The sequence below is a fragment of the Ovis canadensis genome, chromosome 11 (genome assembly GCF_042477335.2).
Source record: "Ovis canadensis isolate MfBH-ARS-UI-01 breed Bighorn chromosome 11, ARS-UI_OviCan_v2, whole genome shotgun sequence".
Taxonomy (NCBI): Eukaryota; Metazoa; Chordata; class Mammalia; order Artiodactyla; family Bovidae; genus Ovis; species Ovis canadensis.
In genome coordinates, this window is record NC_091255.1 from 53,613,965 (window position 1) to 53,638,267 (window position 24,303).

Sequence of the window (24,303 nt, forward strand, 5' to 3'; positions counted from 1 at the left end):
GACAGTAGCCTACGAGGCTCCGCCTTCTAGGGGACTTTCCAGGCAAGAATACTGGAGTGGGCTGCCATTTCCTTCTCCAGGGGATCTTCCCAACCCAGGAATCGAACCCCGGTTTCCTGCATTGCAGACAGACGCTTTACCGTCTGAGCTACCAGGGAAGCCCAGAGTACTAGGTAGTTAGCAGTAAATACCCACTGAGCTTTAAAATTTTAGATGTCCCGACTCTGTGGGAAATGACCACCAAAGATGCAACACTTGGACCTAAGAGTGTTTGTTTTCATGAGTTTTAAATTATGCAAATCAAGGTATAGCTTACTAAAGCCATCAACAGTCTAGTTTGAAATCCTTAAAAAGCTGGTTTCTAGCCCATTTTCCTAAAGTACCCCCAAATCACCTGCCATATTTCTACACCCCCACCATGACTTTCTCCACTTCAATATATCAGAACTTTAGCCTCACTCATTACCTACTTCTGAGCTCTTTTACTTCAAAAATAGTTGACTTTAGAGAAATAACTTGGATCTTGATACTGTTTCAAACCAATAACTACAGATTTTATTATCCATTTCATTATTTTTGCATTCATAGTATGTGTCCATTTATTCATTGTATCCATTGTTCACAGATGTCTTTGCTTCTGCAGCTGGATTAGGAATACCACATGAACAATAGTTACCATTTATCATCCTTCTTCTAGTACCTAGCACACACTCATAATCTATTAGGTACTCAAATATAGGTGGAATTAATCATGAATAAATTAACACATTCTTTGCACAAGGAATGGTTTAATAATTCCAAACAAAGAGAGAAGCTTCTTTCATCGTGGTCTTCTTGGTTTGCAAATGACAGTCAGGAACCAGGGACCTGGGCCTGGATGGGAACAAGGAGGAAGCCCTAGAAAACCATTTATTCCTGGGGCTCTGGTCAGTTTTATTTGTAAATGGGAAGGGAAGAAAATAACATGAAGTGGAGGCAAGAGGAAGAAGAACTGAAGAATTCCCGAGTGAGGAGAAGAGTTCTGGAATGGCTCCACCACAGGCCTGCTCCCTGCCTCATGCCAGGTGACAGCCTGTCATCCAGTAGGAGAGGGGCCGGCCGGCACAGTGCAACCTCCATTTTACCCTGTGAAGAGAAAGAACAGTGGTTCTTGCTTCCTACTTGGCAGCTGCTTCTTAACACATGACCCAGCGTTACGTGAGTATTCCATACAGAGCAACGCCCAGAAACCCCTTCATTCCCAGCTCTCTACTGGGTCCTCCTGTGGCCCATCTGATTCTTCCTTTAATTTCTGTCATCCATAGTGTTTGCTCTTTCCCCCTACTTAGTATACTTCCACATTTTCAAATCCTTAACTCCTTCTGAAGGGGGGAGCACTTTTTTACAGGGCTTACTAAAAAATAAATAAATAAATAAATAGTAACTTACAGAGTTACTAAAAAGAAAAAAAAATCCCAGGTGTAACTATTGACTTTCCCTTCAGAAAGGGTCAGCCCTAACAGTCATCAATGCCCCCTACTCTCTCCCTCTCTCTAGTTTTTGGTAAAGTTGCTATGTGCATTCATTAAAAAAAATTATTTATTTGGCTGTGCTGGGTCTTAGTTGCGGCATGTGGGATCTAGTTCCCTGACGAGGGACTGAACCTGGGCCCCCTGCTTTGGGAGTGTGGAGTCTTAGCCACTGGACCACAAGGGAAGCCCCAGTGCCCCTTATTTTGCATGGTGTTTTTGGAGCATGCAGGCTTCCCTGGTGGCTCAGGTGATAAGGAATCTGCCTGCAATGCAGGAGACCGAGGTTTGATCCCAGGGTAGGGAGGATCCCCTGGAGAAGGGAATGGCAAACCACTCTAGTATTCTTGCTTGGAGAATTCCACGGACAGAGGAACCTGGCGGGCTACAGTGCGTGGGGCTGCAAAGAGTCGGACATGACTAACACTTCACTTCACTTTGGAGCATGCAAGGCACTTAACTCCTGTTTTCAGTTTTCGGTAGAGGCAGCCATTTACATTGTTTATATATCCAGTTTGAGGCTTAGAAATGTTAAATAATCAACTCAACATCCGCCATAGTTAAGCTGGATCTGCAACACTCATCCAGCCGATGAACAATACTGTTTTTTTATAGAAATGTTGCTGCCAGTTATGGAGAGAGGGTCCCATGGCAGCCATATTTATGTTGCTTAATTGCTTCCATCCCGCAGTCCATGGGGTTGCTGAGGGTCGGACATGACTGAGCAACTTCACTTTCACGCATTGGAGAAGAAAATGGCAACCCACTCCAGTGTTCTTGCCTGGAGAATCCCAGGGACAGGGGAGCCTGGTGGGCTGCCGTCTGTGGGGTCACACAGAGTCGGACACGACTGAAGTGACTTAGCAGCAACAGCAGCAGCTACAGCTGAATGGAGCTGGGTCACCAGGTCCAAGTTGAACCCAACAGATCCTCTATCTGAATTAGGACTAAGCCTTGTGGGTCTCTATGGTCACTTAGGACATTAGCCCATAGATTCAGGGCAGACATAGTCTTTTCTGGTGGACTGTAGATTAGAGAAAGCTGGTCTGCAGAGGGAGTAGTGAGGCCAAGGCACCGAGAGAAGCAAAAACCTGCCACGGAAAGTCCCCAGCCCTGCTTCCATCCCTTTCCTGAGGCCTAACTGCACCCCTCGTGTGGGCCCAGCAAGACACCTTGTCCTCTCAGCCTAAATCCACCGCCCGCCCCAACACACCCCTACTCCCAGCTAGCTAAAGTCGTTCTGTACTGCAACCAAAAGAGTTTTGCTGGATATAGCATCAAAGAAAGCTAGATAGCTCCCTGCTGCTGCTGCTGCTGCTAAGTCGCTTCAGTCGTGTCCGACTCTGTGCGACCCCACAGACAGCAGCCCACCAGGCTCCCCGTCCCTAGGATTCTCCAGGCAAGAACACTGGAGTGGGTTGCCTTTTCCTTCTCCAATGCATGAAGGGGAAAAGAGAAAGTGAAGTCGCTCAGTCATGTCTGACTCGTAGCGACCCCATGGACCAGGCTCCTCCAGCCATGGGATTTTCCAGGCAAGAGTACTGGAGTGGGGTGCCTATCCCAGGTGCTACTGAGTCAGAGTTCCTGCCACAGCCCGCATTTTTCTAGACTGTAGAGAAAGTCCTGACCCCTTCTCTGTCACCACATCTTTCTTAAGGCTCTGCCCACTAACTTCGTCCCAAAGTGACCGCCTCACCAGTTCTTCATCCCCCCCGCTCCGGACACAATCTTTTTTGCACAGTTGATAATTGCGAGAAGATTGGGGCTCAGCAGTTCTGAAAGAAAAGGAGAAAGAGAATATCCATGAAAGTGCCAGGGACAGTCCCAAAGACTGGCTGTTCCTGCAAGGCACCTCCCACCCAGAGGCTGAGAACTTCCAGTGGAGGCATGGCCTCCTTCTCAGAGGCCCATTTGGGCATCCATACAATGGCTGGTGGAGGTTGGGGGTGGCTGGGGAGTAGGGGCAGGAGGGTCAGGAGGACAGAGATTTGGGTTTGTTTACTGCCGTACTCCCTAGTGGATGGTGGTTCACCCCAAGTGCGGAGGTTTCTAGGGAAAGAAGAAGCCAAAACAGGCTGCACAGAGAGCAAGGTGAAGTCCTGCCAAGGAAGTGAGGCTCTTCAGGTGAAGGGCCGAGGGCCATTCATCAGAGTTCAAAGGAGGAGATGAGGTCTCCTCCTCATCACAGAGTCATGGACCTGTGGAATCTTCTGGACTAGCCCTGAGGTGGGGACTTTGCACTTGACCTTCGGTCAGACCATTAGCCAAGGACAGCACTGCTTGCTGACAAGAGCTGAGCCTTCAGGGCCATCAGTGTGGCATTTGGCACTGGTTCTATGAGCCTCAGTTTGCTCATCTGTAAAGTGGGGATCATTTTCGTCTCTATCACATAGCAAGTTGGGTAAAATGAGCCATGTGTGCAAAGCACTGAGTATGTAATACACTCAATAAATGTTGGCTGCTGCACTGCTCTGCTCTACTGACTGTGCAGAGCCTTTGTAGATCCTGAGAGCACCCTGCAGAACCTCCTGTGGGCATCCAGTGACACAGTCACACCCCCTGCTCAGTAAAGGAATTCACTGATTCCTTGAGCCATCCCTCTGGGGGCGTTCCCTGGCTGTGCATGGGAAGGGAAGTCCCGTGAGTAGAGCCTGGTCATCTCTCTCACCTCTCCCACCCTGGGGCCCCTGCCAGACCTTGACAGTCCACTTGGCAGTTGTTTTCCGTGTGACTCTGGTAATCGTTGCACCAGTAGTGGCTGTTGATCTGGAAGATGCCATAGTCAAAGCTGCCATCTGTGTTTTCATTTACCTTTGTTATGTTGAAATCACTCTCTACGAAAGCCAGGCACAGCCCTTAGAACAGGGAGAAGAGGGTTTTCAGAGGGGGTGGCCAAGCTGAGGGAGAAGGAAGACGGAGGAGAAAGGGATGAGGAATCAGAAGAAAGGAACAAGGACTGAGAGGCTAGATGGGGCTGGCAGGCCAGAAGCATCCATCAGCTTCTCCTCTCATTTTTCAGTCCGTTCAGCCAGCCACCCATCAGTACAACCACTCATGCATCCCTCGGTCCATCCAGCCTTTCTGCACTTAATGATCACCTACTGTGTGCTAGAAGCTGTGCAAAGCTCAGCGAGGGACATTTAGCTGGGTCAAATGCAGATGCTGCCTTCAAGGAGCCTATAGAGTAAGAGTGAAACTATGGACCTAAAAAACCCACAAGGCAAAATAAAAGGAGAGAGTGTTGTAAGGCAGATATGCACAAATTCTGGGCCAAAAGGAGCTATCTCTATTGTGGAGCGGGATAAAGCCTTTGCACTGGCTGTTCACTCTGCCTGGGATGCTCTTCCCCCAGACGTCTGGGGGACTGGATCCTTTTCTCTATTCAGCACTTCTCAAAGTCACCTCCTCAGAGAGGCCTTCCTTGACTTCGCCTTCTACAACAGTGTCTCCCATCACTCCCCCTGACTTATTCTTCTGCATAGCATTATCACCACCAGGAGGCACTTCATATATTTGTATGTTTCTTGCTGCCTCTTCTCCTAGGATGTGAATTCTGTAAGAGAAGGAGCTATGTTGAAGTCTGCACCCCCAGCACCTAAAATCATTCCTGGGACATAGTAAGTGCTCAGTTAATAATGGTTGAACAAATATGGAGTGTTGGGAAAGCCTTCTTGGAGAGGGCTGCTTTGTTCACTTGACTTTGAAAAAAACAAATAAGAGAAGAAAGAAAGATGGCCACCAAGGGCACGACCGTGGGAAGAGGGAGGAGGGAGTGAGAAAATGTCACTCACAGTCAGTCAGGGAGTAGCCCTCAAACCCATCCAAGTCCTCCTGGTGCAGCACCTTGGCCAAGTCACAGCGGCCGATGAGGCTGGCTTGATCCACAGCAACGAGGCAGCTGACCAAGGAGATGAGCAGTGGGCTTGTCATCCTTGGAGGGGAGGAGGCACGGTGGAGGGTGAGCGGCGCAGGCCCTGCGGGTCCTGGAGTCTCCCAGACTGCCTGCTGGTCTTCTCCCGGGGAATCTGGAGAGGGCAGCCAAACGTCCTCACTCACTCACTGCTCCACTGCTGGCTATTTCTCTTTCCTTTCACGTATTATTCTGTAAATACTTTTTTTTTTTTTGGTCTCCTCTTTGGTTTTTTATTCCCAATTTAAAATTAACAGTGCTGGGGCATGTCAAATAGACCCGTGAGCTGGCCTAAAGGGGTACCCACTAGCCAAATCTGGAATAACATTTTTGAGGTAACAACTTTACTGAGATATAATTGACAATATATAATTCATACTATATACTTAATTCAGTTAAAGTGTGTAATTCAGTCATTTTCAGATAGCAGAAAATCATTTTCAGAATGCAGTACTGTGTGACTCTCACCTCAGTCAACTTTATGCTGTTTTCATCAACCCAAAAAGAAACCTCATATCCATTAGTTGTGACTCCCTCTTCCACTTCCCTCCAGACTCTGGCAACCACTAACCTTACTTTCTGGGCTTCCCAAGTGGAGCTAGTTGTAAAGAACCCGCCTGCCAATGCAGGAGACATAAACGATGCGAGTTTGATCCCTGGGTGGGGAAGATCCCCTGGAGGAGGGCATGGCAACGCACTCCAGTACTCTTTGCCTGGAGAATCCCATGGACAGAGGAGCCTGATGGGCTACAGTCCAGAGGGTCTCAAAGAGTTGGACACTACTCAAGTGACTTAGCATGCACGCATGCAATCTGCTTTTTATTTCTATAGATTTTCCTGTTCTGAGCATTTCATAGACATGAAGTCATACACTATCTGGTCTTTTGCATTTGACATCTTTCACTTAATGTTTTCAAGGTTCATCCATGTCATAGAATGTACCAGTATTTATTCCTTTTTCACGGCTGAATACCCTTGAATGGTGGCCCACTCCAGTATACTTGCCTGGAGAATCCCGTGGACAGAGAATCCTGGCAGGGCTACCATCAGTCCATGGGGTCACAAGAGTTGGGCATGACTGAGTGGCTAAACCATGGCTGAATAATATTACATTGTAGGGATATATCACAATTTGTTTATGTATTCATCAGTTTATGGACATTTGAGTTGTTTCTATTTTTTGGTTGTTGGGAATAATGCTCCTGTGAACATTCATGTACAAGTTTTTGTGTGGACAAATATTTCCATTCCTATGGATATATACCAAACAGTGGAATTGCTGGGTCACATGGTGACTTAAAGTGTAAACTTTTGAGGAATTGCTAAACTTCCAAAGTGGCTGTACCAGTTTACATTCCAGTCAACCATGTATGAAGATTCCAACTTCTCCACATCCTCACCAATACAGTTATTAACTGTCTTTTTGAGCAAAGCTGTCCTAATGGATGTGAAGTGGTATCACATTGTGGTTTTGATTTGCCTTTGCCTGATGGCTAATAATGTTGATTGTCTTCTCACATGCTAATTGGCCATTTGTATGACTGGCAAAATGTCTTTTCATATCCTTTGCCCACTTTTTCAGCTGGGTTTCTTGTCTTTTCATTATTGAGTTGTAAGTGTTCTTTATATACTCTGAACCTTATCAGATATGTAATTTGCAAATATTTCCCCATATTCTATGGGTCACTTTTCACTCTCTTGATGGTATTTCTTTGAAACACAAAAGTTTTAAATTTTGATGAAGACCGATTTATGTGTTTTTTTCTTTTGTTGCATGTGTTTTGGTATCATATCTGTGAAACCAATGAATAACGGTTTCCATGATAATCTAGAACAGTTTGGCCATCAAAATAAATGATGATAGTTATTACCTGTGATAACCTTCACTCTATCAAATGATGATAACCCATTGAGTGAGACAGGAATCCATGAGTTCATAACAGTAATAGATAGACAAATAGGTACTTAATGGGGATCAAGGCGGTGGAGGGGGGGGGCTCTTTCTGACAAGAAAACGCTGACTGATAAATGTGGAGGTAAGCATGAAGTTGAAAATCACCATCCTGAAACCATCATAGATTGATCCGAGCAAGAAAGAATCAACAGTGGGTGCATTTAGAGGGAGTGGGAAGCTTAGTGAAGAACTGAGTATGTTCATGGTCCTAACGTGTCTCCCCACAGACTGCATCTTAGTTGCATGAGAAAAACAGTAGCAATACAGTGGCGAAACCAGACAGCATTTGACTTCAGTCATATTGAGTGAAGTAAGTCAGAGAAGGGGAAATATCTTATGATATCCGTTATACGCAGAATCTAAAAAGAAATGATAAAAATGAACTTATTTACAAAACAGATACAGCTCACAGACTTAGAGAAAGAACTTACGGTTACCAAGGGGGAAGGATGGTGGGGGGGCGGGGGGTGCAGAAAGGGATAGTTAGGGAAGTTGAGATGAGCATATACATACATATACACTGCTCTATTTAAAACAGATAACCAACAAAGGCCTACTGTATAGCACAGGGAACTCTGCTCAATGTAATACACAAGAGGGGAATTTGGGGGAGAATGGATACATGTCCCTTTGCTGGAAATGGAGAAGGAGGAAGGGAAAACGTCTTGCCCTGTGATCATACTGCTGCTGTCTTGTTTAGACCCTAAGTCGTGTTCAACTCTTTGCAACCCCATGGACTTAGCCCATCAGGCTCCTTCATCCATGGGATTTCCCAGGCAAGAATACTGGAGTGGCTTGTCCTTTTCTCCTCCAGGGGATCTTCCTGACTCAGGAATAGAACCCATGTCTTCTGCATTGGCAGGTGGATTCTTGACCACTACACCACCTAGGAAGCCTCGTGTGTGTGGGGGGGGTTTCCTTAACTAGATGCATGTTCCTGAAGGTTCCTCCATCCACTGGCTTCATGAGTCTGGCAGTTTCTTGGACAAGATGGCTACCCTGACAGTCTGCCTCCTCACGAATGTTTTATTCTGTCTCCTGAGACTCATTCCTTAGCAGCCTGAGCTTGGGACCATTCTTTTGCTTCTCTCTCCCACCCTACAGTTGCCAGATTTAGTAAATAAAATCACAGCATGTCCTGTTACGTTAGAATTTCAAACAAACAATGGTTATTTTTTTAGTGTAAGTGCGTCTCCTACAACCTTACTTGGCCCTGACTCAGTAGGATCCTTCAGAGACAGATATCACTGAGCCTTGGAAAGCAGGGAGCTCCATCTCTGCCCCTGAAAGCCCCTCTTGGGGTTCTCCAGGGAAGATGGTGGTTTGGGCAGGTACACCCCAACCTCCCCTCCTGAAGCTTACCTCTCACCTATCCCTTGCTGACCCCAGGTCCCAGCCTGCCCAGGGCTTTCCGTGAGAATCTATAGAACAATGCCTTTTGGGTGGGAGCCTCCTCTTCCTCATGGACTATCCTTTAGCCCCGCCCAGCTCACTGCTCTCCATGTTCTAAAGAAGATGGGAGCCCTCAGTCACCCCCGCCTTCTGGAACCCCAGTTCTGTGATGTCATCACTCTCCTGGAAATACTCTGGTCTTAACCTTGCAAACTGGCTCAGTCTTGAGGCAGAAGTGGCAGATGGGCCTGGAGGGATTGGTGACAGCTGTGATGAGGACCACTGGTGGGACAGGGTAGAGAGGGCACATTGTTTCGTCTGACCACCTCCCTTCCCTCTGGGCACAGTAACACCTTTGAGGGAACTCCTTCCCCTATGGGTTTTAGGCAGTCTGCTGGTCACAGAGCCCTGCCCTCCAGGTGAGAGGATTTGTTCGTGCCCCAACCCGTGTATCTTGAACTGAAACTAAGTGGCGAGGCTCAGCTTCTCACAGGAAGCCTTCAGGTGTGGGGCCTGAGGCTGCTTGGAATCTCATGGATACAGCCCATCTGAGCGAATAAGTCTCCTTGAACAGGGAGCAGAGTCCAGACTGGACTCTTGTCCAGCATCCACCACTTCTGCAGCCTAAACTCACTTTTGCCCTTACTGCAACCCTGTGATTCAATAAATGTCCTTTCTTGTATAAACACATTTGAGTTGAGTTTCTGTCACCCATACAACCAAAAGAGACCTGCTTAGTACAGGTAGGATGGAGTTAACCATCCATGGAATGGTGACCTGACAACCTGTCACCTCCCCATGAAGGACACACATCTTTAGTATCATTTGTCACCAAGGAAGTCTAGGAGACATTTCCACCAACTATAGCAAAAAGGAAGGGCTTCCCAGGTCGAGCTAGTGGCTTAAAAAAAAAAAAACACCACTTGCCTGCTAATGCAGGAAACATAAGACACAGGTTCGATCCTTGGGTTGGGAAGATCCCCTGGAGGAGGCCGTGGCAATCCACTTCAGTATTCTTGCCTGGAGAATCCCATGGGCAGAGGAGCCTGGCAGGCTACAGTCCATGGGGTTGCAAAGAGTCAGGCATGACTGAAGCAACTTAGCAGCAGAAGCATAGCAAAAAGGAGGCAAGAGAAACTTTTGTTACTGATGCTCACTTCACCCTTGAGACAGGGTGATAGAGTCTACCAAAAAGGAAGTAGGAGGAGTTTTCTAAGTGGGCAGTGATGCCCTGTACCCTCCGCCTCTGGACTCGTCTCCCTAGTGGGGCAGCAGCGCATTGCGTCTTAGGATGTAAAGACAGCAGAAGCTCTGTTGTTCGGTCGCTCAGTCGTGTCCGACTCTTTTTGACCCCATGGACTGCAGCACGCCAGGCTTCCCTGTCCTTCACCATCTCCTGGAGCTTGCTCAAATTCATGTCCATTGAGTCAGTGATGCCATCCAACCATCTCATCCTCTATCATCCCCTTCTCCTCCTGTCTTCAATCTTTCCCAGCATCAGTCTTTTCTAATGAGTTGGCTCTTTGCATCTGGTGGCCAAAGTTTTGGAGCTTCAGCATCAGTCCTTCCAATGAATATTCGGGACTGACTTTCTTTAGGATTGACTGGTTTGATCTCCTTGCACTCCAAGGGACTCTCAAGAATCTTCTCCAGCACCACATCTTGAAAGCATCAATTCTGAAGCTCTGGTGGAGGTTGTAGCCTGGGAGGAGGGCATTCTCTGGCTATCACTTTATGCAATACCATTTGTGGCCAAAACGGGTGACCCAGATAACTTCAGATGATCCAAGTAACTTCACCTGTGCAGAATTAGAGCCCTGGGTGACAGGAAAGGCTTCCAGGACCACATGCTGGGAATTGGACCTGCAGGCAAGGGTCTCCTTGCAACATGAAGTCTTAGAGGAAATGATGGCAGCACTCCCAAGGGGACCATAGGGACCCTCCAGCCCCACTCACCCCCAACCACGGCACACGTGAGCCCTGGATGGATTCCTACCCATTCAAGGAACTGGCACATCCAACCTGGGACCCATGAATAAAGTCTGAAAGTAGTAGCCTGGGGCAAGAAGACATGGCCTCCACGTATCACTTGTCTAAATAAACATGTTCAAGTTATAAATCAAGCGACTTCACTTTCACTTTTCACTTTCATGCACTGGAGAAGGAAATGGCAACCCACTCCAGTGTTCTTGCCTGGAGAATCCCAGGGACGGGGGAGCCTGGTGGGCTGCCATCTATGGGGTCGCACAGAGTCAGACACGACTGAAGCGACTTAGCAGCAGTAGCAGCAGCAACAAGCTATTAAATAAAATAATTTCTAGCCTCATATTCTGACAAACATTCCTTTAAAAGAATAAAATTTTAAAATGTGTATAAAGCTGTGTGTGTGTGTGTGCTCAGTTGGGTCTGAGTCTGCGGATCCAGGGACTGTAGCCCCCAGGCTCCTATGTCCATGGAATTTTCCAGGCAAGAATACTGGAGTGGATTGCTATCTCCTACTCCAGAGGATCTTCCTGACCCAGGGCTTGAACCATGTCTCTTGCACCTCATGCATTAGAAGGTGAATTCTTTACCACTAACGTTGCCCGGGAAGCCCATATGAAGCTATGGCTTATATTAATATATGACTGAAAGTTAGCAAAATGTCAAAGATCAATGAATTTAATTTTTATTCCACATGTCTGGAGGCTGTGCTAATGGACTAATAATGTTGGGATGAATAATAAGTGTATACATAATTCATAAAGGATTAAAATCTTTTATGAAATTTATTTTCTTATCTTCCTTTCAGCACAAACACTAGTTATATTACTATGATCAACTTTTAAATATATTTAAGAATTAAAAGCATAATTATATTCAAAGTATATGACTTTAAATATATTTTCATCAAAAATATAAATTTATGTAGAAAATGTACTAATTTTTTCTGTTTTCCAAAAAGTTCGTTTCTTTAAAATATTAAAAAGTATCTAGTAATTTGAAAGTCAAGGGCTTTCCTGGCGGCTCTGTGGTAGAGAAGCCACCTGCCAATGCAGGAGACACGGGTTCGATCCCTGGTCCGGGAAGATCCCACATGCTATGGAGCAGCTAAGCCTGTGGACCACGACTACTGAGCCTGCGCTCTGCAGCCTGGGAGCTGTAACTACTGAGCCGTGTGCCACAACTAGTGAACCCCCCACACCCTAGAGCCTGTGCTCCCCAACAAGAGAAGCCACCGCAAGGAGGAGTCTGTGCATCACAACCAGAGAGTAGCCCCCGCTTGCTGAGACTACAGAAAAGGCTGAGCAATAACAAAGACCCAGCACAGTAAAAATAAATAAATAAATAAAATTATTTTCTTAAAAGTCAAAATACAAATTAGAATGACTACATATTAAATTTTTATATCAAAATTACAGAGATCCATTTTATTTCACTCTTTGAAAGTTTAACTACACTTTACTAAGTAACTTTGAATTTTAAAATTTAACTTAAATTTTATTTAAGTTATAAATGTAATTTAAAAGTTAAAGTAACTTTTCAAATTAAAATGTCAAAATTCATAAGTCTAGCATTTAATGTCCATCTTGTTGTCAATGTAAAGAATTAGTATTATATTATGTCTAAAGTTTAGACATATATGAAAACGTAAGAGTAATGTGTAATGTGAGTTTTGCAATATTACAAACATTTCCTCAGCTTTTTACAGCTGAGGTAAATATTGTACTAATTCATGGATACTTCTAGAACCAAGAATAGGAACACAAAAATAAGAAACTGTACACTCAGCACTATTAGCAAATGATCTCTCATTGTGTTCAAATCTATTGCCTTCAGGCTACCTGGGAGGGAAGCTCTGAAGAGTTAATTTATTAGTCTTTCCTCTTACCTAAATACTTTTCCGCTCAAAGCCTCTCTCAACTTCAAAATAGTGCCTTGCAAGAGCCCAAACATAAAACAGGAGCTATATTGTAGCATTCACCAAAACATAAAACAGGTGCTATATTGTAACATTCAATAAAGCTTTAAAAATGGTCCCTATAAAAATATCTTAAAAAAGGCTGTCATCACACAGTTGGAAGTCCTCCAAATCCTGAGCAGAAAGGCATGTGGAAAACGATGAAACCGAAAAGGATGGAAAGGATGGATGTGGATGACAAAGATCAGAGACAAACTGGGAAAAGACAACAAAGCTGAAAAAGGTGAGTTTGCAGACCTGACATGAAAAGGCAGTCACCAGTGAGACACAGTCAAACCAGACGTTCATAATCGAATTTTAAAATTTATTTATTTGTGTATTTTTGTTTGCGCTGTCCTCACTGCGTGTGTGGGCTTTCTCTAGTCGCAGCGAGTTGGGGCTGCTCTCTGGTTGCGGGGTGCGGGTTTCTCATGGAGGTGGCTTCTCTTGTGGAGCACAGGCTTTAGGTATACGGGCTTCAGCAGCTGCCCTGTGGCATGTGGAATCTTCCCAGACTAGGGATCAAACCTGTGTACCCTGCATTGGCAGACCGATTCTTATCCACTGGACCACCAGGGAAGTCCAAGACTGAGTTTTTTATTTTATTTTTAGGCTGTACTTTACCCCACAGAAAAGTATACCTTCTCAAACACTTCAGGAATAGTTACAAAACTGATTATAAACTAGGCTAAAACTACTACCTCAAATTGTCCCAAAAGGAGGAATTATATCAGCTCCATACTCTGGCTACAATTTAAAAACCTCAATTTCTTATAACTTTAAAAGAAACACATACACAGACACACAGACACTTTCTCCCCTGCATAATTATTGGGTCATTGGCAAATTATTAATAAAATCTAGAGTAACAGCTTTCTAAAATGAAAATGACATTAATATATTGTGTCTGAAATTTATTTAGAAGTAAATTCATAGTCTTAACTGCTTTTATTCAAGTAAAACAAATTTGAGTGTTTGACTTAAGAAGTTAGAAAAATTAGAAGAAAAACTTTCCCAAGGAAAACAGAAGGAAGCAAAGCATAAGCATAAAAGCATAATATATTTAATTGAGGGGTTCCCTAGTGGCTCAGATGGTAAAGAATCTGTCTGCAATGAGGTAGACCCAGGTTTGGTCGCTGGGTGGGTAAGATCCCCTGGAGAAGGGAATGGCTACTCACTCCAGTGTTCTTGCCTGGAGAATTCCATGGACAGAGGAGCCTGGAGAGCTACAGTTCATGGGGTCACAAAGAGTCGGACACAACTGAGTGACTAACACTTCTACACTTTCATATCGAATCAGATTCAGGGGAAATGTTGGGTGACGAGTTAAAAATGGAGTTAAGAAACAGCAACGAGAGAACGTGCGTATCTTGTGTCCCACTTTGGACTTTGGATTCTTCTCTGTGGCACTACTGCGGTGTAAGCTAAATTCTTCAAAGTTTCTGGAGTGAATTCCTTGCAAGGACAGGTCACTCTGAAGCTACAGGTCACCACAAAACTCAGTAGGTTGATTATCCAAGAAGGTAGAATAACTGAAGGTTCTAAAGCTTTGTTACTTCAAAATCATTGCCAAACATTTTCTCTCATAAAATCATGTTCTGACTCAAGAAGGCCTCCAGTGGAACAGAGGTACCGTTGCCGGAGGCTGGCCTTGAGAGCGTGGGTAACAGAAGGAGACTTCCGTTTCTGCTCAGGAACGTGCAAAGGAAGCTTCTAGATTGCACTGTAAAACACAAGATGAATCAAATACATGCCTTAAAAAAAATCAAGTATGGACCTCAGTGAGCTCATAAGCTGGAGTAATTAACATTTCTTTACTTACTTGGCTGCACCGGGTCTTAGTTGTGGTATGATGGATCTTTGATCTTCTTTTCAGCATGGGGGTTCTTTTAGTTGTGGCATGCAAACTTAATTGCGGCTTGCGGAATCTAGTTCCCTGACCAGGGATTGAACCTGGGCCACCTACATTGGGAGTGTGGCGTCTTAGCCACTGGACCACCGGGGAGGTCCCTGAGTAATTAATAGACTGGAGAAAATTCCACAGTGGTCCACACCGAACACACCAATCACATAATTCAAAAAGTAACATGCCACCCTAATGATCAGTCCTCTGAGAAATGAATCCACTGAACTAAAATCTGCCTGTGTCCACCTTCTCTGCTCAATCTCAGCGCCCATGTGTGATCCACACAGCATGTACCCTCCTGTATGGAGTGGCCTTTGAAGCCAAACCAGCCAAAGTTTCTGGCAAAGAACTGGGCTCATGTAATTTCATGTATAGGTAAAGCCTGGGACCACATCATTGTATGTTTTACTGTTCTCATGAATGAGCATCTACTTGGGACTTATCTATTATTTTATTACTTTCCTTCTGTTTCTTTTCTATATGATAGTTAGGGCATAATGCTGCTTTTTAAATTTACCATCACTCTGAATGGATAAACACGTCAATGAAAACAGAACTATTGGTTAATTAGTTGAATGGATAAATGTCAGAATAATTATGCTGAGTAAAAGAAGCCAGACCAAAAAAAGTATATACTGATTTCATTTATAGAAAACTCTCAAAAATGTGGACTAATCTATATATATTTTTTAATTATAGAAAGCATGGGGGGAATTCCCTGGTGGTTCAGTGTTTAGGGCTCCATGCTTCCACTGCAGGGAGCAAAGGTTTGATCTCTGGTCAGGGAACTAAGATCCCACATGCCTTGTGGCATGGTCAAAAAGATAAATAAATAAAAACTTTTAAAAATTATAGAAAGCAGGAAGCAATCATTAGTTGCTTGGGGACGGGGTAGAAAGGGGGACAAGGAAATTTGGGGGGAGTGATGGAGATGTTTACCATCTCGATTGTGATGATGGGCATGGAAATTCACATAAATCAAAAATTATCAAATTGCACCCTACAAATATGTCATTTATTAGCATCAAAGACTTGGCAGGCTACAGTCCATGGGGTCACAAAGAGTCGGACACGACTGAGCGACTAAGCACAGCACAGCACATCACTGACTCAACGGACATGAATCTGAGCAAACTCTGAGAGACGGTGAAGGACAGGAAAGCCTGGCATGCTGCAGTCCATGGGGTCACAAAGAATCGGACATGACTTAGCGACTGAACAACAACCTCAATAAAGTGCTTAAAATCTTTAAAAACTATTATCATTATACAAAATGTATTTTATGATGGAGGAGTTATGGGTCTGTCATGGTTGAAACCCCCAGCATCAGGAAAATTCAGAAATGGGGGAAAATTTTTCCCACACTCCGATTTTCAGGGCAACTCTCTGTGCAAGTTATCCAGTGGCCACTAGGGGCCAGCAATGGCCCATGTACAGGAAGTGGGGCTGCAGGGGTACCAAGTTAATTGATTGATTCATTAATCAATCCATGGGGTCCTAAAGAGTCTGACATGACTGAGAAACTGAAAAACAAAAAAACAAAATTATTTATTAGCTGTACTTTTTCTTTTGTATTAGCTGCATATTCTCAATACATCTCAGGAACTGGCTGCTGTCTGCCCCCTGGGGAAGGTACAGCACGCATTGGTCCTGCTGTAGATGTCCAGAGAGCAGCCAGCCTGTCAGGTACAGGGCGGGAGCCACAGGTAAGAGGATGAGAGGGAAGAGGGAAGTGGCAGGGCTCACTCTAGGAAAGCAATTGGAGCAGCAGGCTGTAAGCCACTCTGGCCAACACAACGTGCAGGCAGCATGGATAGGGAGCACCAGCAGGTTGCAGGGTTCAACCATTCAGGTGGGACTGGGGCAGAACTCCAGTGCCCAGGGGGAGAAAGGCAGGACCCTCATCCTCATATTGGGCAGGTGACCAAGGCTAGAACTCAGGCCAAGGATCAAACTCAGAAGCCCTGGGATTTACCTGGTAGTTCACTGGCTAAGACTGCACTCCCAATGCAGGGGGCGGGGGTTCGATCCCTGGTGGAGGAATTAAAACCCACATGCCGCAACTAAGACCTGGCACAGCCAAGTAAATCAACAACAAGTATATATATTTGTTTAATCAGAAGCACTGAGTGTTAGCTAGGCTTAAATTGGGGTTGAGAGGAATGGAAAACGCCAAGTATCACTGGCTCAAACAGAGTAGAAGCTCATTTCTCTCTCATGTTAAGAGACCCCCAGGGAGTCAGTCTACTACCAACAGGGTGCCCCATAGTGCAAAGGAGATGAAAGCGAGAGAGGCTCTAGTTTCCCCTGTCTTGTTCTCCTATCTTCAGTCATGACTTTGCTCCTTGGCCCAAAATGGCTGCTAGCACTCAGCCTTTCCTTGCCATATTCCAGGTAACAAGAAAGGAGAAGTACAGTTTCCTTTTTTAGAGCATTTCCTAGAATTATGCAGACTACTTCACTTACATTCTGGCCAGAACCAGACCTAGCTGCAAATGACAACGGGAAATAGTTTCACACATTCACGGATGGGCCCAACTAAAAATCAGACAGTCTATAAGTGAAAATCAGAGAACGTGTTTCAGGGACTCAAATTATGATATAAGGCAGAAGTGAGCAGGGGGCTTACCCTTAGACCCGGGTGCTAGGGTGTAGCTGTTTCCATGTCTGCTGCCCTAGGTCCCAGGGCTTGGGTGGAATGGGGTCACATGAATTCAGGTGCGGGGAGGGAGGAGGTGTTGAGCCCAGCCACAGGGCCTCACTGTCCCTGAGTACCTGCTGCTGCAGCAACAGTGGGCCTTTGCCAGCTAAGTGCAGCATCAGCCCTGGAAGAATTGTCTGCTCATTGTCAAGGACAGGCACAGACTCAAAGGCCAATAACTGCTTGATGCTGTGAAAGGAATTCTCAAGATGAGTCCAAGGGTCACAGACTGCCTTCTCCCAGGAGGCGGCGATGTGGTTGAGGACAACTGCCTTTTTTTTTTCTTTACTTAAAAAATAATTTTTAAAAATTTACTATGGAATAAATGGACAAAGAAAAGTACACAAATCCTAAGTGATCTTCACACACACACACAACGAACACACCTAAGCACCCAGCATCCAGATCAAGAAGTAGAACCTTACCACAACCACAGAAAACCTGAAGGGTCCCTTCCAGTGACTCCGCATTCGCCCTCCTCCCACCTCCACCCTTCCCCCGCCACACCCTTCAGTATCCACCCCTATCATTAGCATTTAAAAATCTCTCTGGGAGATTCCATAGTTCATGTTGAGAATCACTGCTTTTGTAAAACCAGTTCTCTAACTTGGCTGTTCATTAGAATCCACTGGGATAGAAAAGGGAACATAAACAGCTGCTGGAAGGCAGTGTGGCAGAGTGGGGAAACCTGGGGACCAGACAGACCTGCCAGTTATCAGCTGTGTGAGCTTGACTGAGTCCCTCCACCTCTCTTACCTGTGAAATGAGGATAGCATCATCCCATGCCCAACAGAGCTGAGGCTGAGAGACAGAGGATGTAAGCATGGGCAGATGTAGGGTCCAAATACGGCAGCTACAATTGTCATTTTTATTAAAGGTGAGCAGCCCCAGGAAAATTGAAAGCCCTTCTTTCTGTATGCAGATGGGACTCCATCTGGGGATGGTGGAGACAGGCTATGTTGATAAGAGGGTCAACAGGTTGGTAAGAAGCCCGGGTCATTCTCGGGAGTCCAGGAAAATTCCACAGGCAGCAGAGATTCCAAGCTAAAGCCAGTGAGAGGTGGCCCCCGGTTAGCACAACTGCAACAGCACCGGGGACCAGCAACTGTAGACGAACTTGGGCTAAACTAACCCCTCTCCTTCAGCAGGATGAGCAAGGAGCTGACTGGCTGCAGGCTGACTCTGAGAGCTGCTTATGGAAAAAAAATGCAATGTTGTTGAGCACCTGCTTTGTGCCAGACGTTGCACATTCATGTCTTCCATCTCATGAGGTGGACAAACTCATCCCATTAATCTTTTTTTTTTTTTTAAGATTTATTTGTTTATGGCTGCGCTGGGTCTTCATTGCTGAGTGAGGGCTTTCTCCAGTCTCGATGAGCGGGGACTAGTCTTCTTGCAGTGCTTCTCATTGCTGTGGTTTCTTTTGTTGCAGAGCATGGGCACTAAGGTGCCCGGTGCACAGGCGTGGTATGTGGAATTCTCCAGGACCAGGGACGGGACTCATGTCTCCTGCATGGGCAGGCAGATTCTTAACCACTGGACTACCAGGGAAGCCCACATCCCATCTTGAGGGCCCTGAGGCTTAGAGGCAGCAGCGACTGCCTAACTCACAGAACCCAGCTGTCACCAAGAGGCTGGGACCTGCCTCTCCACTGGGCTGCGTCACCCCTATGGGTGTGGTGTGTACACAAATGACCTGTGAATACCTTGATTAGATGCTCATTTCTCTTTTTCTCTTGAAATGAAAAGTATATGACTTTTTAAGCTGATGACTTTATCTCTTTTTTGGTACTTATTACAAGATATAATATTCACATTAGAACATATAGGAAATACAGATAAAAATATTAAAATATCTTACACAGAGATGAGCACATCTATGTTTCACACCTATTGTTCACCTGTGTGAGTCTGTGTGCATGTGTGTGTGTATAGGCAGAAATTTACCAAAAAGGAGTCATGAGGGATACTCTGTTAGATAATTTGCTTCTCTTCACTTAACAATACAGTTGACCTTGAACAGCACAGGTTTCAACTGCGCAGGTTCATTTATTGCAGATTTTTTTCAAAACAAGGCAGGTTCCGTATCTGTGGATATGGAGGACTGGTTATGGGACTTTAGCATCTGGGGATTTTTGTATCTGAAGCAGGTTCTGGAACCAATTCCCTATGGAAATGGAGGGACGACTGCAAACAGTGGGCGTATTTCTATGTCATCGAATATTTTTCTCCAACAGTGGCTCTTGTTAGAAGCCTCAAGGAAAGCTTAACAAATATTCATGTCTGGGTTCCACTCTCAGGGAGATTTAATTGACCCTGGATGGGGTTGGTTCATGGGACTTTTAAGACTCCCCAGAGGGTTCCAGTGTGCAGTCAAGCTGGAGCGCTCCTTGCCACAGCCTCACTTTCTCATGGTGGCCTTGCATTTTCTTTACTGAAGGGATATGCTGTAATTTGACCAACTCCCTTCCTTGGACATTCACTTTGGTTCCATTTTTTTCAATATTAGAAACCAGGAGTTAGCAAACGTTTTCTGTAAAGGGCCGAATAATGTTTTAGCCTTTATAGGCTATAAGGTGTCCGTTTGACCCTGCCTTTGTAGCACAAAAGCAGCTACAGACAATGCATAAAAGAAGGAGTGTGGCTGTGTTCCAATAAAACTTCATTTACAAAAACAAGCAGTGGCCAATTTAGCCTCGGAGCCATAGTTTGCTGGATCCTGCTATAAGCAGTGCTGTAGTGAGTATCTTTGAAGCTACACCTTCTAGCATAAAATGACTATTTTCTTGGGATGGTGATACCATTTACTTTTAGAAGTAAGACCCTTTCCAAATAAAACTTGAACTAGAAGTCATATAAACAACAGGTAAGAGGGGCACCTTGTTAGCTACATATATTTTATGAATTCAAATGTACATTTTCTTTTTAAAAAGTCGGGGTTGTAGATCATAGTTATTTTTGGTTTTGTTTCTGATCAGCACCTGTGGCATTCAAGTCAAAGTTTTGTAGAACCAACCAAATGTCTCTATGAAACCGTAGTGCTCCACGAGGAATACAGTTTGAAAACCATTGCAATGTGATAAATTCTTGGAAATATAGCTGGTGGAAGGCCTGAACCATTTCAAAGCAGCTTATGGAGACTTCCCTGGCAGTTCAGTGGTTAAGACTTGTCTTCCAATGCTGGAGGTGCAGGTTCCATCCCTGGTCAGGGAGCTGAGATCCCACATACCTTGCAGTCAAAAAACCAAAACATAAAACAGAATAAATATTGTAACAGATTCAATAAAGATTTTAAAAATGGTCCACATAAAAAAAAATCTTAAAAAAAATAATAAAAGCAGCTTGTGTATGTCATTTCAGCTGTCAAATGACCCTGAAGAAAAAGACAAAAAAAGAGACATGTTTCTAACATTCAAACAGGTGTGAACAGCTTCCTGTTGTTTAATTGGCTTTGCAGGGTGAATGTTTTAGACACTGGTTCCTAGTGTGGTATGAATCACTTCTTTCCCTGTCTCATTCCTTTCAAAGATTTGTAGAAGGTTCTCCAAGGTTCTCCCATTGCACATGCTCATTATGGCTTTCGGAAACATCAATAAAATGATCATCTTATTCTCTTTTTTCTTCTAGACTTACTGAGATATAATTGACATACAGCACTGCATAAGTTTAAGGTATACAGCATAGTGATCTGACTTACATACATCATGAAATGATTATCACAGTAAGTTTAGTGAACATCCATCATCTCACATAGATACAAAAGAAAAAAAAAACTTTCCTTGTGATGAGAGCTCTTAGAATTTATCCTCTTAACAACTTTCACATATAACATACAGCAGTGTTAGTTATATTTATAATGTTGTAACTACATCTTTAGTACTTCATTATCTGTTTTTTAATATTTTTTTAATATTGTGTGTGTGTGTGTGTTTTTAAATATTTGCCAGGTCTTAGCTGTGGCATGTAGGATCTATTTTCTGACTAGAGATCATACTCAGGCCCCCAACACTGGAAATGTGAATTCTTATCCACTGGACCACCAGGCAAGTCCCCTCCTTGCCCACTCTTCAACCTTCTCTCTCGACACTCTGCAGCGCTGCAGCCTCACCCCGGGTCCCTGCGACCACAGCCCTGGGCTCCCTCAGGTTTCAGAGCCGCAGCAGATGCTGCTTCCCCTGCAGATTGCTCTTCCTGCCCCTTCTGTCTGAATTTTCCTATGTACCTTTTCTGACTCAGTTCTCCTGTCGCTGTTTCCCTTAGCACATCATACAGAACTGTAAGTGGCCAAGATCACTGTGCCGAGACAGTGGGAAGGGGTGGCTGACTCATGTGGGATGCCGTGGGGTTCTTCCACTTGACCCCAAAGCAGCCCTGGTCCTCCCCTTCTCCTCTCCACAGTCTGCGCTATTCCCCACAGCATCTGAACTAAACAGGGAACCACCGACTCCCTAGAGCCTTGTCATTAGGAGCTGGCATTTTGCTGCATGCCCCCTGTTGTGATGACTGGCATTGAAGCTGGTGCCAAATGGGCAACCCAGAAGGATCTTTCTCTTCCTTTTTTCCTTCCTCCAGGCTTGTTCTTTAGGCTTGAGAAGCCAGATGCTTTGGGGTTTAATTACACGCTGCAGTTAGAAGCACAGAATGTCAGAGCTGGAAAGGAAGAACCTTATTATAAATAATCGCTGCCAGCATTTATTGAACACTTACTCTGTGCCAGGCCCTGTGCCAGGCCTGTTTCCAGGCATTACCTCGCTTACCCTTCCCAACAATTCCAGGAGGCAGAAACCATCATCACCCCTATTCTTCAGGGAAGGAAACAAAAGGTTTTCGGGAGATTACAGGGCATTTCCCAAACTGTGCTGAGCGGTACACAGTGGCAAAATTAAAAAAAAAAAGTTTATTCGGGTTTTTCCACAAGATGGTATGGAAAAGTCCAAATGAACTATTTGGCCAACCCATATTAGTTGCTGGTGAGGAAAAAAGCATCCCGCTGTTACACAGCACAACCTGCAGGAAAGTCACAATGCACATCAGTATTCTAAAGGCTCTGAGAAGTCCTGTAGTGAAGAAACCTCTTGGGGTCAGTGTCACTTCTGTGGGCACCTCGCTGGGACTGCTGATCCAAAATACAGTTTGGGGAATGCAGATCTTCCCCTTGCTTCTCATCTTACAAATGGGGTAAGAAAGGCCTAAGATGATGGCATCTGGACCCATCATATGGCAAATAGGTGGGGAAACAATGGAAACAGTGACAGACTTTATTTTCTTGGGCTCCAAAATCACTGCAGATGGTGACTACAGCCATGAAATTAAAAGACACTTGCTCCTTGGAAGAAAAGCTATGACCAACCTAGACAGCATATTAAAAAGCAGAGACATTACTTTGCCAACAAAGGTCCATCTAGTCAAAGCTATGGTTTTTCCAGCAGTCATGGATGGATGTGAGAGTTGGACCATAGAGAAGGCTGAGTATCAAAGAAGTAATACTTTTGAACTGTGGTGTTGGAGAAGACTTGAGAATCCCTTAGACAGCAAGAAGATCAAACCAGTCCAAACTGTGCTGAGTGGTACACAGGAGTAAAAAAAAAAAAAAAAAAAAAAGGGTTTGTTCAGTTTTTTGTTAGTATCGATTGCCAGGTGGACCTATCCGAACTAAAGTGTTTAAATCCAAAGGTATTTTAGATTGTCAACCTTTCCAAAAAGGTTAATAAAGTGCTCCCTGCATTTTATCAATTCTGTCAAAACTATCAATCAAACTATCAAAACTATCAGTCCTAAAGGAAATCAATCGTGAATATTCATTGGAAGGACTGATGCTGAAGTTGAAACTCCAATACTTTGGCCACCTAATGCAAAGAATTGACTCATTAGAAAAGGTCCTGATGCTGGGAAAGATTGAAAGCAGGAGGAGAAGGGGACGACAGAGGATGAGATGGTTGGATGGCATCACTGACTGAATGGACATGAGTTTGAGCAAGTTCTGGAAGTTGGTGAAGAACAGGGAAGCCTGGTGTGCTGCAGTCCATGGGGTCACAAAGAGTCAGACATGATTGAGTGACTGAATAACATCAACAAGAAAGGCCTGGGTAATGCTTGAGGTACAGACCAGGCACAGATTTTGGGCCCCATGCTCTCTGCACATCCACCCCACCCCTTCCAGGAAAGAGAGAGTGGAGAAACGCAAACCATGACCCATCTGGCACCACTTCCTGTTTTTATAAATAAAGTTTTATTGAAAATGATCAGATTCAGTTCCCTTGATTTACAGATGAGCCAATCAAAGCCCAGAGAGGATTAAGTGATTTGTCAAAGGTCATGTAGACAATTAAGGCAGAAATAGATTCTAGATCTAAAACCAGAAATAGATCTCCAAAAACCAGGTATTCTCTGACACTCAAATCAGACAGGTGGCAGATTCATTGTGAAGTTCCTGATACCTGTGACATCTGCTCACAAGTTCTCCACTGTACAGTACTTAAAAAAATACTTCCCACTTTCTGCTATGGCACGAACACCCCCCAAGGCATTTCTCTCACTGCTTTGGGCAAAGCCACCTTTGCATGAACAGTCAGGCTCCTCTGTCCTCCACTCTGCGTGCATGAACAGAGTAGGGGCCAACCTCGAAATCTCTGGAGGGGCAAAGGCTGAACAGGGCAGTCCATGTTTATTTAAATTCTGTACCAGATGCAGGAAATCATTATTAACTTCCCCTCTGCCAATGTGAAACGTGAGATCATTTGGACAGGACCTAGGCATAAGGCAACCTTTGCCCGCTCCAGGAAGAGTTTGCCAAATGAATGACTAGCATAAACAGGAGCCCCAGGGCAGCTGTTTGAAACCACTTCGGAAAATAAATTCCTTTCAAGGGTTCTTGGGCCTCCCTGAAACAAGCCATGGTACAAGGGTCACCTATTGATATTTCGTGCGTGTGTAGCCATATATAGATGTGAGAGGTGGACCATAAAGAAGGCTGAGCACCAAAGAACTGATTT

The 24,303-nt window shown here is 44.7% G+C and overlaps 1 protein-coding gene and 1 non-coding gene across 9 annotated transcripts in view; both read right to left on the minus strand.

The window, feature by feature from the left end:
• Positions 1-529: 529 nt before the first annotated feature.
• The window catches only part of LYZL6 (lysozyme like 6), a 30,068-nt gene continuing 6,294 nt past the window's right edge, over positions 530-24,303 (minus strand). The window contains exons 1-6 of one of the 8 annotated variants that reach the window (XM_069541630.1): positions 17,737-17,787; positions 14,338-14,427; positions 5,300-5,533; positions 4,205-4,363; positions 3,205-3,283; positions 533-1,125 (exon numbers count right to left, since the gene is read on the minus strand). In XM_069541630.1, the coding sequence (XP_069397731.1) occupies positions 1,056-1,125; positions 3,205-3,283; positions 4,205-4,363; positions 5,300-5,438 (447 nt within the window). In that variant the 5' untranslated portion in view covers positions 5,439-5,533; positions 14,338-14,427; positions 17,737-17,787 and the 3' untranslated portion in view covers positions 533-1,055. Of the gene's footprint in view, positions 1,126-3,204; positions 3,284-4,176; positions 4,364-5,299; positions 5,534-14,337; positions 14,428-14,526; positions 14,667-17,239; positions 17,486-17,736; positions 17,795-24,303 lie in introns of those variants that run through there. The other 7 variants (XM_069541634.1, XM_069541627.1, XM_069541632.1 and 4 more) reach the window with 7 other exon arrangements.
• TRNAG-CCC (transfer RNA glycine (anticodon CCC)) lies at positions 14,637-14,709 on the minus strand. The gene has a single exon. It is a non-coding gene; the product is annotated as a tRNA-Gly (tRNA).